Genomic DNA, 13,956 nt, shown 5'->3' with positions numbered 1-13,956 from the left:
CAAACAATGTTCAAATACATCCTTCCACATTTTTATCCATGAGCATATAAACACATACAAATATGATTACCCATAAGCTATCATGTTTGTTTTTGTTTCTTAATAGAAATGAGATATTACCCTACACCTTATTTTCCAATTAATATTATAGGTATCTCTTCAAGTGACCTGAAGGCAATCCTTCTTTTTGATATTAGCCAGATATTTCAATTAAAATCACTAAACATAGTCCGATCATTTCTACACTAATGAACATTCAAATTGTTTCCACTCTTCTGCCAATACAAATACAATTATAAAAAATATTGTTGAACATATAACCTTACATATTACTAACTTCACTTATTTTAGAGGTATTACTGGGTAAAAGAATAAATGTATTTTAAACTTTTGCAAAAGGCTAGATGAAGTACAATCCTAACACTAATAGGGCCTTTTCCCTAGCACCTCCACAAAAAGTAGATATACTAGGCGAAAAACAATTATTTCTTTTAATATTTTATATCCATTACTACATTATCATGTTCATTTGGTAGAACTTCCAACATAACATTAAAATAGATTGAGTAAAGTATCTCGGCAGTTGCTGATACTTCTCTCACCAATTAGGAAGGTTACTTGCTGTTAAGTTTTATTTATTGTATTTAAGAAATTTTAACTGACTTCAATATTTTTTGATAATTATATAATTATTTGACATAATTGTATATGGTTTTCCTTCTATTATTTGTTGATGTAATATGAATACTTTCATGTTAAACTCTCTTACTTGGGAATAAATCTTATTTGGTCATAGGTTATTCTTTTGCTACATTGCTAGCTTGTATTTCCTATTTGGTCATAGGTTATTCTTTTGCTACATTGCTAGCTTGTATTTCCTAAACATCTATTGAGAAATTCTTCCTATGTATTTGAGGGTATTTTCTAGTTTTTGGCCCCCAAAAAACTATCTTTATTTGCTTTAGTATTAAAATTACGCTAGCTTCATAAAATCATTACAAAAATTGCTTTAAGGGGGAAAAAAAGCCTGAAATTATTTGAATACTATTAAAATGAGTGTTCCTTGAAGGTTAGAAAAAAAGAGCTGGGAAGCCATCTCTAATTAGCCTTCAAACTTTTATTTCCACCAGTAATTCCACTTTTCCTATTATTCTTGGGTCAATTTTTGAACTTCCTTTAAGTCCCACCCCCACTGGATTATACTATATATAAAATTTCATTATAATAGCTAATAATGAAATACAATAATATACTTAAGCACTTACCACTTGTACTAGTTGGAAGTGCTGAAAATGGATTAACTCTTAATTCTTCCAACACCTCCTTATGAAAAGGGTTATTTTGTTTTACAACTTAAGAAAATTCTTTAATCACACCCACTCTTCTTTACATTTGTCCTTTTCTCTTTAACCATGCTCACAGGAGGTATGCCACTTTTACACCAATTTCTCAAAGCACCAGGATCGTTTTTTTTTTAAACTACTCTTAAAAATAGATTTCCCATATATTAATTTTCATTGTTTTTCCTGGTAACTTATTCTTTCCAATTCCTTTCTGTTTACTCTATTTTCTCCTAATTACTCAAGCAATTAGTAGAAATTTAAATTTTTCAATTTAAAAAATAAATAAGTTTATAAAATTTTCTCACAGATTATTATTAAAAAAAAAAAAAAAAAAAAAAAAAAAATGGCCCTGGCCAGTTGGCTCAGCGGTAGAGCTTCGGCCTAGCATGCGGAGGACCCGGGTTCGATTCCCGGCCAGGGCACATAGCAGAAGCGCCCATTTGCTTCTCCACCCTCCACCCCCCCTCCTTCCTCTCTGTCTCTCTCTTCCCCTCCCACAGCCAAGGCTCCATTGGAGCAAAGATGGCCCGGGCACTGGGGATGGCTCTGTGGCCTCTGCCTCAGGCGCTAGAGTGGCTCTGGTCGCAACATGGCGACGCCCAGGATGGGCAGAGCATCGCCCCCTGGTGGGCAGAGCATCGCCCCATGTTGGGCGTGCCGGGTGGATCCCGGTCGGGCGCATGCGGGAGTCTGTCTGACTGTCTCTCCCTGTTTCCAGCTTCAGAAAAATGAAAGAAAAAAAAAAATTTTCTCAGAGAATAGTTTTAGGAGTGTCCCACTAATTCGGCCATGAAGATTTTTAATTTTACTTATAATCTTGCCTCAAATCTGTGTCATTGTTTTTATTATTATTTTTTTTGTATTTTTCTGAAGCTGGAAACGGGGAGAGACAGTCAGACAGACTCCCGCATGCGCCCGACCTGGATCCACCCGGCACGCCCACCAGGGGCGATGCTCTGCCCCTCCGGGGCATCGCTCTGCCGCGACCAGAGCCACTCTAGCGCCTGGGGCAGAGGCCAAGGAGCCATCCCCAGCACCCGGGCCATCTTTGCTCCAATGGAGCCTTGGCTGCGGGAGGGGAAGAGAAAGACAGAGAGGAAGGAGGGGGGGGGGGTGGAGAAGCAAATGGGCACTTCTCCTATGTGCCCTGGCCGGGAATCGAACCCGGGACTTCCGCACGCCAGGCCGACGCTCTACCGCTGAGCCAACCGGCCAGGGCCTGTGTCATTGTTTTTAAATCAATTTTTTAAACTTATGATTTATAATTTTTCAGATTATGACCATATAGAATGTGATCTGGAAAATCTTTTCTTTTTAGAATTTATTATGATGTGATCAGTTTTATAAGGTGTTTCATAAATGTAAAGGGAAAACTCAGTGGTAGACTGTCAGCCTGGCATGTGGATGTTGTGGGTTCGATTCCCGGTCAGGGCACACAGAAGCGACCAACTGCTTCTCTACCCCTCCTGCTTTCACTTCTATCTCTCTCTTCCCTTCCTACAGCCATGGCTTGGTTGGAGCAAGCTGGCCCTGGACACTGAGGATGGCTCCATGGCCTCATCTCAGGTACTAAAATAACATGGTTGCTGTATAACAGCCCCAGATGGGCAGAGCATCACTCCATAGGGGGCTTTCCAGGTGGATCCTGGTTGGGGATGCATGCGAGAGTCTGTCTCTCTGCCTCCCTGCTTCTCACTTAAAAATTAAAAAAAAATTTTAAGGAAAAAAGAGAACATGACTGACAGAAAAATGGTATCTGAGAGAGAAAGGGAGAGGGAGAGAGATTTTTGGAGAGATCCTATTTTCTTTCAGTTGTCAATATACGGTATTTTCATTGCTTTTATCAACGACTGCATTAGATAAAAAATTGGAGGTTAGTCTACTTCCTTTGTAATACTCCTGTCTATAAACTTTCCAAGATTTTTTTCGTTATCTTTAAAATTCAGCAACTTTAGATCAACACATTTAGACGTGTGTCTCTCTTGGCTTCAGAACGTCCACAGAAAGAAAATCATGCAATTTGGTCTTCACCCTCAGGCTTTGAAGACTGGCAAGACCGCCTCCACAGGTAGTCCCTTTCAGTTCCCAGAAGAAACTAAGCCTTGTACCTGTTATTTCTTTGGAGACCTATGGAAATGATGCACCCAGCTGTCTTGCCTACTGAATTACTCCAGAACTGGAAGGGGGAAATAGGGATATGTATTTAAACCACCAGCTGAACAAGTGGTATGTCCTATTAATCCTCTCTCAGTCATTTCGAACCAACTACTACACAAAGTCATTACAAATTTTCTTAACTTTGATCCTAGCTTTTAAAGGTCACCTTTATTCTAAGAAAGTTGTATAAAATTTATATTTTAATCCTTATGAAAAATGATGTATTGCTTCATATTAGGTAAAAAGTATTTCCTTTTAGGTAAAACTAAAAGAAATTTATAACTAAAACAACCTCAATAAACTGCCACCAACTTTTAGCATCTTTATTTCTTGGACATTTTGTTACTATACCTGATCATGTATGTCAACCATTACTGCATTCTGCTGGGGTGGATGAGCAGCAGGGTGTAACAGACGGGGCGATACATTCGGAGGGTGGAAGGCTCTAGGTTCCTCTATTGCTTGCTGCTGTGCATAAGGGAGATGGTGATAATTTTCGTCTTGACTAATGGAATTATGTCTAGACAGACGATCCCTTCTTCCTCTCTGGCGTCTGACAGGAGGACTGTAACACATCAAATGTAGAAAAGGTCATTATGTTTACTGTTGTAATACATCAGCATTCTGTGTTGCCTTTCTTTACAATTCATCAGTAATTTATGCTAAGGTAAGCTAAGTATTAAATTGCTGTAGTTTCCAATCAGCTGTAAAAACTTACAAATTTAGGTAGAATGTTTTTAAATTAAAATATAGTTAATATACAGGATTATCTGTATTTGTTTCAGGTACACAACAGTTCAACATTTAAACACCTATAGAAGTGATTACCATTAACCATCTGACAATGTATAAGGCAATCACAATACTCTTTTTGTGATAGAGACAGAAATAGATACAGAGAGAGGGACAGATAGGGACAGACAGACAAGGAGAGAAATGAGAAGCATCAATTCTTCACTCAATTTGGCACCTTAGTTGCTCATTGATTGCTTTCTCATATGTGCCTTGACCGGGAGACTCTAGCTGAGCCATAGACCTCTTGCTCAAGCCAGTGACCTTGGGCTAAAAGCCAGTGACCTTTGGGCTCAAGCCAGCGACCCTGGCTCTTCTGTGTCCCAGGTCTAACACTCTATCCACTGTGCCACTGCCTGGTCAAGTAATAATACTGTTGACTATAGTCCCTATTGCTGTACATCATATCTCTGTGACTTGATTTTTTTAAGTGAGATGAGGGGAAATAGACAGACTCCCACATGCACCCTGACCATGATCTACCTGGCAACCTATCTGGGGCCAAAGTTTGAATCACACAAGCTATTCTAAGCACCCATGGTCAATGCCTGAACCAACTTAGCCATTGGCTGTGAGAGAGGAAGAGGGAGAGAAGGGGAAGAGAGAGGGGAAGAGAAGCAGGTGGTTGTTTCTCATGTGTGCCCTGACCGGGGATTGAATCCAGGATGTCCTGTCCACATGCCCGGCTGATGCTCTATCCACTTCGCTAACCCACCAGGGCTTATTTGCTCATTCTTAAAGTGGACATTTGTATTTCTTATTCTCCTTCACCTTTTCTGCTCTTCATACTACTCCCTTCCCCTCTGGCAATCATCAGCTTACTACTTATATTACACACAGATATATATATATATATACAGTGTATATATTTTCAAAAAATAACAAGAGGCTCTGGCCCATGGGCTCAGTGGTAGAGCATCAGCTCAGCATGTGGATGTCCCAGGTTCGATTCCAGATCAAGGCACACAGAAGTGCCCATCTGCTTCTCCATCCCTCCCCCTCTTGCTTCTCTCTCTTTATCTCTCCCTCCTGCAGTGTGGCTCCATTGGAACAAGTTGGCCCCAGGCACAGAGGATGGTTCTATGGCCCTGCCTCAGGCTCTAAGACAAGGGTCCCCAAACTTTTTACACAGGGGGCCAGTTCACTGTCCCTCTGACTGTTGGAGGGCTGGACTATAAAAAAAAACACCTATGAACAAATCCCTATGCACACTGCACATATCTTATTTTAAAGTAAAAAAACAAAACGGGAAGAAATACAATATTTAAAATAAAGAACAAGTAAATTTAAATCAACAAACTGACCAGTATTTCAATGGGAACTATGCTCCTTTCACTGACCACCAATGAAAGAGGTGCCCCTTCTGGAAGTGCGGCGGGGGGCCGGATAAATGTCCTCAGGGGGCCGCATGTGGCCAGTGGGCCATAGTTTGGGGACCCCTGCTCTAAGAAGAGCTCGGTTAACAAAGAGCTTGGTTAATGAGCAACAAAGCAAGCCTCAGATGGGTAGAGCATCATCCCCTGGTGGGCTTGCTGGGTAGATCCTGGTCAAAGGGCATGCAAGAGTCTGTCTCTGCCTCCCTTCCTCTCACTAAATGAATATAAAACAAAGGCAAAAACAAAATTGGTATTCAGCACTGAAAGTATTTAGAAATCAATACCCCCTTTTTTAAAATTGTATAAAATTACTTTTTAAAGACAAATAGACAAATATCAGTAATTTCATGGTTTAACCTATTATTTGTCCTCCCTTTATTTTACAAATATTATATTACAAAATTTAATCTGCATATATCTTGCCAGTACATATGTCTAGTGGGAACTTTATGTTTGTCTATTTGGATACAACATACAGAAAGACATAGTTCCTATATGCCCAAAATGACGATTTTTAAAAATGAGTAGAAAATACATAAAATAACTAAAGAACATTTGTTGACAACTGCAAATAGTAACTGAGTAAAAGCTGAGAATGGAAATGATTGAGAGATAGTTTCAGCATAAGTATTTGATTAACATTGACTTTTTAGTTAAAATCTGGTCACTGAAGACCACTTTTACTTTCCATGCCCTAGTTATTTACATAGTTGAACATAAATTTGACAAGTTATTTTGAGTAGACTTCCATTTTCTACTCTGCCACGATTCCACAATTCATCTCCACTGCTTTTTCCATGGCTTAACACCAATAAATTAGAAAAAGCAGCAGGCCTCATTAAAATGTAGTTCATATTGGTAAAAGAGGCCAAAGAGTCCTTTTCTAGACACAGCTGCACATAGACAACTCAGCAACCTTTACTCAGGTCAGGTCACCTTTCTCTCAGTTGTCCCACTTTGCACCTCAAAATATGTTTCTTCTCACTCCCAACTGCTCAATCTTCAAGAGGACAAGGAACACTCCTTTGGGACATTACCCCTCAGTAGTGCTCCTGATACTATCCTCCATTCTCGATCCATTAATTGCTTCTTTCATCTTTATTTTTAGCATATATCTTTTTGCATTTTTCCTACAAAACCTACATGTTGTACTTCAAAGAATTTAAGATGACATTGAACTTAAACTCACTTTTTAAACATTTTATTCTGAGATCATTTTAGCATAGTTTTTGCAAACATTTCAACCAGCTTTCCTTCATGCTAATATTTTCCATTAGCATAGAAAAATTACCAAAATTAAGAAATAAACCTCAATATCACATTGTCAATTAAACAACAGGATGTATTGAGATTGTTTTTCCAAGAATGGCCCCTCATTCTCAAAATCCAAGGCAGGATCTCATTAATGAATTACAGTTGTCATGTCCATGACATTTCCTCAGTCTTCCCTGACCTTGAAAGCTCTAACGCATAAACATTTACTCTTCAGAATGTTCCTCAGCCAGGGTTTGTCTGATGTTTTCTCATGATCTGTATGAGGTTATGCATTACTAGACAGGAAATAGAGGTGACATGGCCTTTCACTGCATCAGAGCAAGGAGCACAGCACATCAATACACATCAGTAGAACATACTTATGTATCACTGGCCACTTGACTAACCTAGTGTCTGCCAACACCCCTACTACAAAACCATTTTTCCCTTTGTAATTACTAATCTCCTTCTTTTTTTTTTTTTTTTAATTTTCTGAAGCTGGAAACGGGGAGAGACAGTCAGACAGACTCCCGCATGCGCCCGACCAGGATCCACCCGGCACACCCACCAGGGGCAACGCTCTGCCCACCAGGGGGCGATGCTCTGCCCCTCTGGGGCGTCGCACTGCCGTGACCAGAGCCACTCTAGCACCTGGGGCAGAGGCCAAGGAGCCATCCCCAGCGCCCGGGCCATCTTTGCTCCAATGGAGCCTTGGCTGCAGGAGGGGAAGAGAGAGACAGAGAGGAAGGAGGGGGGGGGTGGAGAAGCAAATGGGCTCTTCTCCTATGTGCCCTGGCCGGGAAGCGAACCCGGGTCCCCCGCACGCCAGGCCGATGCTCTACCGCTGAGCCAATCGGCCAGGGCCTACTAATCTCCTTCTACTGAAAGTTTGCCAATAAATTTAGCATGCATGAACGAATCATCAGCAATCATTATAGTCTAATAGTGATTTTTCTATTCCCCTCATTTCACCTAAATGTATTAACTGAAATTCTAAAAGGAAGAGCTGTTGCTTCTCTCCCATTTGTCTACTCATTTATAATTAGTGTGTGCTCAAGGATATTTATTTTGTTCAAATTATTTCAACTTTGTCCAATGGGAGCATTTTCAGTTTGGCTCCTGAGCCCTTTCACTAAGTCCCCATCCTTTTAAGCACTTCCTTAATATCTGGCACCTTAATATGCTGCGGTTTATCTTATATTTTCCATACATCAGTTTTGGAATTAACCAGTTCTCCAAAGAGCCTTGGAACCTTTATTTGCAGAGTGGCTGATATTTTGAAGCCAGGTGTGCTCACTACTACATGGGAGTCATGTAACTGTTTCTAGTTTCTTTAAAAGCATACAACAAGAAATTTTATCTGTGCACACCAACTCATGTATTTACATATAACGTATCTTTATATCTGTATGAATATTTTATTTTAATTCATTTGAAGATCTAATTGGCTTTAATTAATTCATAAATCCAGCAGCAAGCATTCCATATAGTTAGACAGGCACTACCTTTGTAAAAATATTTTAAAGGACTGTTTTATGTATCACTAAAAAAAAGAAAAAAGTTGCCAATTAAACTATGTTGTAGGCCTGACCTGTGGTGGCACAGTGGATAAAGCATCAACCAGGATTGCAGCGATCACCGGTTTGAAACCCTGGGCTTGCCTGGTCAAGGCACATACGGGAATTGACACTTCCTGCTCCTCTCCACTTCTCTCTTCTTTCTCTCTCTCTCTCTCTCTCTCTCTCTCCTTTCTCTAATGAATAAATAAAGTCTTTAAAAAATCTTTACTCAGTGGGAGAGCATCGGCCTGGCATATGGAAGTCCCGGGTTCGATTCCTGGTCAGGGAACACAGGAGAAGCGCCCATCTGCTTCTCCACCCTTACTCCTCTCCTTCCTCTCTCTCTCTCTCTCTCTCTTCCCCTTCTTCAGCCAAGGCTCCACTGGAGCAACGTTGGCCCGGGAGCTGAGGATGGCTCCATGGCCTCCACCTCAGGTGCTAGAATGGCTCCAGCCGCACAGAGCAATGTCCCAGATGGGCAGAGCATTGCCCCCTGGTGGGCATGCCGGGTGGGTCCTGGTTGGGCGCATGTGGGAGTCTGTCTGACTGCCTCCCCGCTTCTAACTTCAGAAAAATAAACAACAACAACAACAGAAAAAATGATGTATCATCAATTTTGAATCTTTGATGTTAAGATGTAAAACCTTCAAATCAAAACAATATATATGCTCACATTGCTCTACTCCTGAAAAAAGAATCAACTCACAAACTGTTAAGGGCACCTTTAAAAACTGTTTTATTCAGTTGTTATAACTTCCTCTCACTTCCCTACTCAAAAATAATTTCAGTAGCTCTCAAACCAAACACAAATTAAGATTCAAGCCCTTTAGCTCATCAGTTAAGAGCAATGTCCTGAAACAACATTGCAGGTTCGAAACCCGGTCAGGGCACACAGAAAAAGCAACCAATGAATGTGCCACTGGGTGGTACAACAAATGAATGCCTTCCTTCCATTTCCCCTCTCTCTCTCTTCCATTCTCTGTCTCTGAAAAAAAAAAAAAAAAAGAATAAAAAGAGCTCTGGCTGGATAGCTGGGTTGGTTGAAGCTCAAAGGTTGCAGGTTCAATTCTCTAGACAGGGAACTTACAGGAGCAGCTTGATGTTCCTGTCTCTCTCTAAATGAATGCATGAATGAATGAATGAATCCAAGTACATGTGCTGACATGTAAGTACCTTTACGATTTTGGTCCCTATCTTTCCTGACTTGCCTCTCATTAAATGTTATGAATATCTTTGCGTTAGAACATTTAGAAAGAATTATTAGAAAAAAAGAAATAGTGATAAAAGGTGGACAAATATTCTTTCAGTTGACTTTACACTGGTGATGGATACTTACTTTGTCATTTTGTTTTAGGTGTATCACTTGTGCAAAGCTGTACCCTCCCATCTTTTGTTGGATTGCATTTTCTTTTCATTTTGTGACAGAGAGAGGAACAGATAGGAACAGACAGACAGGAAGTGAGAGAGATGAGAAGCATCAATTCTTCATTGCAGCTCCTTAGTTGTTCATTGATTGCTTTCTCATGTATGCTTTGACCGGGGTGCTACAGCAAAACGAGTGACCCCTTGCTCAAGCCAGCAACCTCGGGGTTTCGAACCTGGGTCCTCTGTGTTCCAGTCCAATGCTCTATCCACTATGCCACCACCTGTTCAGGTGGATTGCATTTTCTATGTATGTTGTTTATTTGTTTCATTGTGTGAAAGTTATACACTCTAGTTCTATTATTCTAGTGATTTACCATTAAAATTTTAAACTCATTGTTCCTTCCACTTTTTAAAAAACATCTAGATTTACTCAGTATTAGTAAGGGGAAAAAATGAAAATGCACTATTTTCCTCTGCTCTGCCCCATCTCATGGTCAGCACTTTTCTGTATTTCTCTTTTTAAATCTTACTTCTTGCATTTATTCTTCTGCTTTCTGCACAGACTACAACATTTACTAATTCTTTCAGGGAGGACCTTACTGGTCAATTTTGTCTCTGTTTGAAATGCTTTTATATTTTGGCTTTATACTTAAATGATAACCAGCTAGTCGAACTCAAAGTTGATGTACGTTCTGAAATTTCACCAATATCTTGGCTCAACGTGTAGTCTTTCTTCAATTCTGGAAGCTGAGTTGTATTATTATTTTTAAAATTCTTTCTTCTTATTGTCTCCGTCTAAAAATACTGGACATATGAAGTGATGGCTCCATGTCTATATAAACACTTTCCCACATTTTCCATTTTGCCTTTTTACACTACATTCTGGGAACATTCTTCCACTTGATCTTCCAGAAATGAAAACACTTATTTTTGCCCACATAGTAATTTTTTAATTTTACCAACCAAGATTTTTAGTTGAATTTTATCATCAATCTCCTCTTGCACTTTTTTCATGTTACACTTATTTAAGACTATTCTGTTCACTCTGTTTATTCAAGTTCTTTGGTTTTACTGAATTTAGTGCCCTTCTTTCAAACTGCTGGTTTTCCTCAAACGTTTGGTGATTTGCTTTTTGTGTGCTCATCTTTGTATTTAAAATAAGGCTAGACTGTTGTTAAATACTGTATCTGTTTGCAGAGCCTGCTTCTGGAAGAGTGTCTTGCAGTTAAGCTTATAGCTAGCCTACTAGGACGTATTAAAGGGAGAATGGAGTGAGGAAACAACACACTGCAAGGCAGAATACAGGCCTACTGGTAGCTAGTACTCTAGGTAAACGCTTCCCCAACCCGGCCTTTGTGTTACCATGAATGCAGAGCATAATACTTCTCTTCAATTTGGGAACCCATAGCTAGTTACTACTATCATGCACACAGGTATTTCTGGCACTCCCATTCTAGGCCAGAGCATATCCTATACCTATAACCTAACAAGTGTACTCCTAGGCTTCCCCCCCCCCCCCCCCGCATGAGTGAATGTGTGTGTATGTGGGGGGGGGGAGATTTGAGAAGCATCAACTTGTAGTTGTATCACTTAGTTGTTCACTGGCTGCTTGTCATACATGCCTTGATGGGGCGGGAAGGGTGCTCTAGCTGAGCCAGTGACCCCTTGACTGAAGCCAGCGACCTTCGGCTCAAGCCAGTAACCATAGGATCATGTCCACGATCCCACACTCAAGCCAGTGACCTTGTGCTCAAGCTGGTGACCTCAGGGTTTCAAACCTGGGACTTCAGTGTCCAAGGTTGATGCTCTACCCACTGCGCCACCACCAGTCTGGCTGTACTCCTAGGCTTATATCATAATAAAATGTTTGCTCATGTACACCAGGAGATGTGTACATAAAGGTTCCTAATAGCACTCTTTCTAATATTAAGAAACTGGGCATAATCATTATCCAATAATAGATGGTTACATAAATTATGGTACATTAATAGAAAAGACTTTTATCACAGTAAAAATAAATGAACTACTGCTACACACACTGAAAACATAATGTAGCCCTGGCTAGTTGGCTCAGCGGTAGAGCATTGCCTTGGCATGCGGAAGTTCTGGGTTTGATTCTCGGCCAGGACACACAGGAGAGGTGCCAATCTGCTTCTCTACCCCTCCACCTTTCCTTTCTCTCTCTCTCTCTCTCTCTCTCTCTCTCTCTCCCCCTTTCCGGCAGCCAAGGCTCCATGGGAACAAAGTTGGCCAGGGCGCTGAGGATGGCCCCATGGCCTTTGCCTCAGGTGCTAGAATGGCTCCAGTTGCAATGGAGCATCACCCCCTGGTTGGCATGCCAGGTGGATCCCAGTCGGGCACATGCAGGAGTCTATCTCTCTGCCTCCCTGCTTCTCACTTCAGAAAAATACAAAAAAAAAAAAAAAGAAAACATAATGTTTATTAAACAAAGTCAAAGAATACATTTAAATGAAAATAAAACAATAAAAAACCTAAATTATATTATTTTAGAATACATTCATAGGTATTAAAAAGTATTAACAAGGGAAGGTGACAAATCATAGGAAGGAAGAAGGGGTCTTTTTGAGATATTAACAATATCCTATTATAACCTAAGTCCGTGATGGCGAACCTTTTTATAAAAACTGCCCACTTTTGCAGTGCTGGTCAACCTGGTCCCTGGGCAGTTGTGTATAGGTATTCTGTATACTGTGTGTGATTATTTTAAGTGTGTACCTGTTTTACACGTTCTTCTGAATATACAACATATTTTACCATAAAATAGGAAAAGATTACAGCTGGTGCTCAGGCTGTATTCACTCACACTTATTTAACAGCTATAAAATATTTTACCTGTTTGACATATTATTATTTTACTTAAACATTCCCATGTAATTGGGTAATAATGCACCCACCAGATAATGTAAAAGGCTTAGTGTTTCAACAGAATATAGCTCAGAAACAGGTTTATTCTGTCTCATTTGGAACAAAAAATGGTGCTTTTAAGACTCTCTCAGTATTTCTTTTTAAGGAGAGAGAGGGAGAGGGGGAGACACACAGGAAGGGAGAGAGATGAGAAGCATTAAATCACAACACTTTAGTTGTTCATTGACTGTTTTCTCATACGTGCCTTGATTCCAGCCGAGCCAGTGACCCCTTGCTCAAGCCAATAATCCTGCGCTCAAGCTGGTGAGCCTGCACTCAAGGCAGATGAGCCAAAGCTCAAGTAGGAACCTCAAGGTTTCAAACCTGAGTTCCTCAGTGTCCCAGGCTGATGTTCCATCCACTGTGCCACTGCCTGGTCAGGCAAGACTCCTTCAGTATTGTTTCCTAGGGCTGCCATTAACAAAATATCACAGGCTAGGAGGTATAAACGCAACAGAAATTTATTTTCTCATAATTCTGAAGACTAAAAGCCCAAGATCAACAAGGTGCCAGCCAGCACAGTTAGTTTCTGACAAGAGCTCTCTTCCTGGTTTGCAAAGGGCTACCTTCTCACTGTGTCCTCACATGCCCAACCCAGTAAACTCACTGATGTCTCTTCTTATAAGGACATTAATCCTCTTGGATCAAGGCCTCATCCTTCTATCTCATGCAACTTTAATTACTTCCTCAGAGGCACCATTTCTGAATATAGCCACACTGGGGGTTAAGGCTTCAACATATTTTGAGGAGACACAAACATTCCATCTATAAAACTTTCCTAACACAAGATTAACAATATTTCTTAGACTATAAACAACCTGGACATGCAGACAGTTGTCTCACGCTAAAGATGCACTACTTTCATGGAAGAATAAATGTATGACCCTAGACAACAACCAAAGAAGCTCAGAAAGAAATGGATTCCCCGGGGAAGGAAAGGCAAAGGCCAAGTGCAATGAAAGAGAGACCACTAAGAGTTGAATTAAACCTCAATCACTCTTCATACTACAGATTCCACACTTTGATAAGAAACATAATCACTTGCCCAACTGCCTTTAGATCTAACATAGCAGTCTAATTTTGTAAAAATGTTTTTCATGTTTAAGTGTAAAAGTACAAATGTGTTGATATGCTTATAAAATGCTTACAGGAAAAAAAAAAAAACCTCACAAATCCACCAATGGA

At 40.3% G+C, this 13,956-nt stretch overlaps 1 protein-coding gene across 13 annotated transcripts in view; it reads right to left on the bottom strand.

Annotated features, from left to right (window-relative positions):
- RNF38 (ring finger protein 38) overlaps window positions 1–13,956 on the bottom strand; it is a 159,705-nt gene that overhangs the window by 19,103 nt on the left and 126,646 nt on the right. For all 13 annotated transcript variants that reach the window (XM_066367670.1, XM_066367671.1, XM_066367672.1 and 10 more), the window contains one exon: window positions 3,852–4,065. In XM_066367670.1, coding sequence (XP_066223767.1) covers window positions 3,852–4,065 — 214 coding nt within the window. The remainder of the gene's footprint in view (window positions 1–3,851; window positions 4,066–13,956) is intronic.

Source organism: Saccopteryx leptura, chromosome 2 (genome assembly GCF_036850995.1).
Source record: "Saccopteryx leptura isolate mSacLep1 chromosome 2, mSacLep1_pri_phased_curated, whole genome shotgun sequence".
NCBI classification, from domain to species: Eukaryota; Metazoa; Chordata; class Mammalia; order Chiroptera; family Emballonuridae; genus Saccopteryx; species Saccopteryx leptura.
The sequence above is the reverse complement of the archived record's forward strand: the minus strand, read 5'-3'. Positions and strand labels throughout refer to the sequence as shown.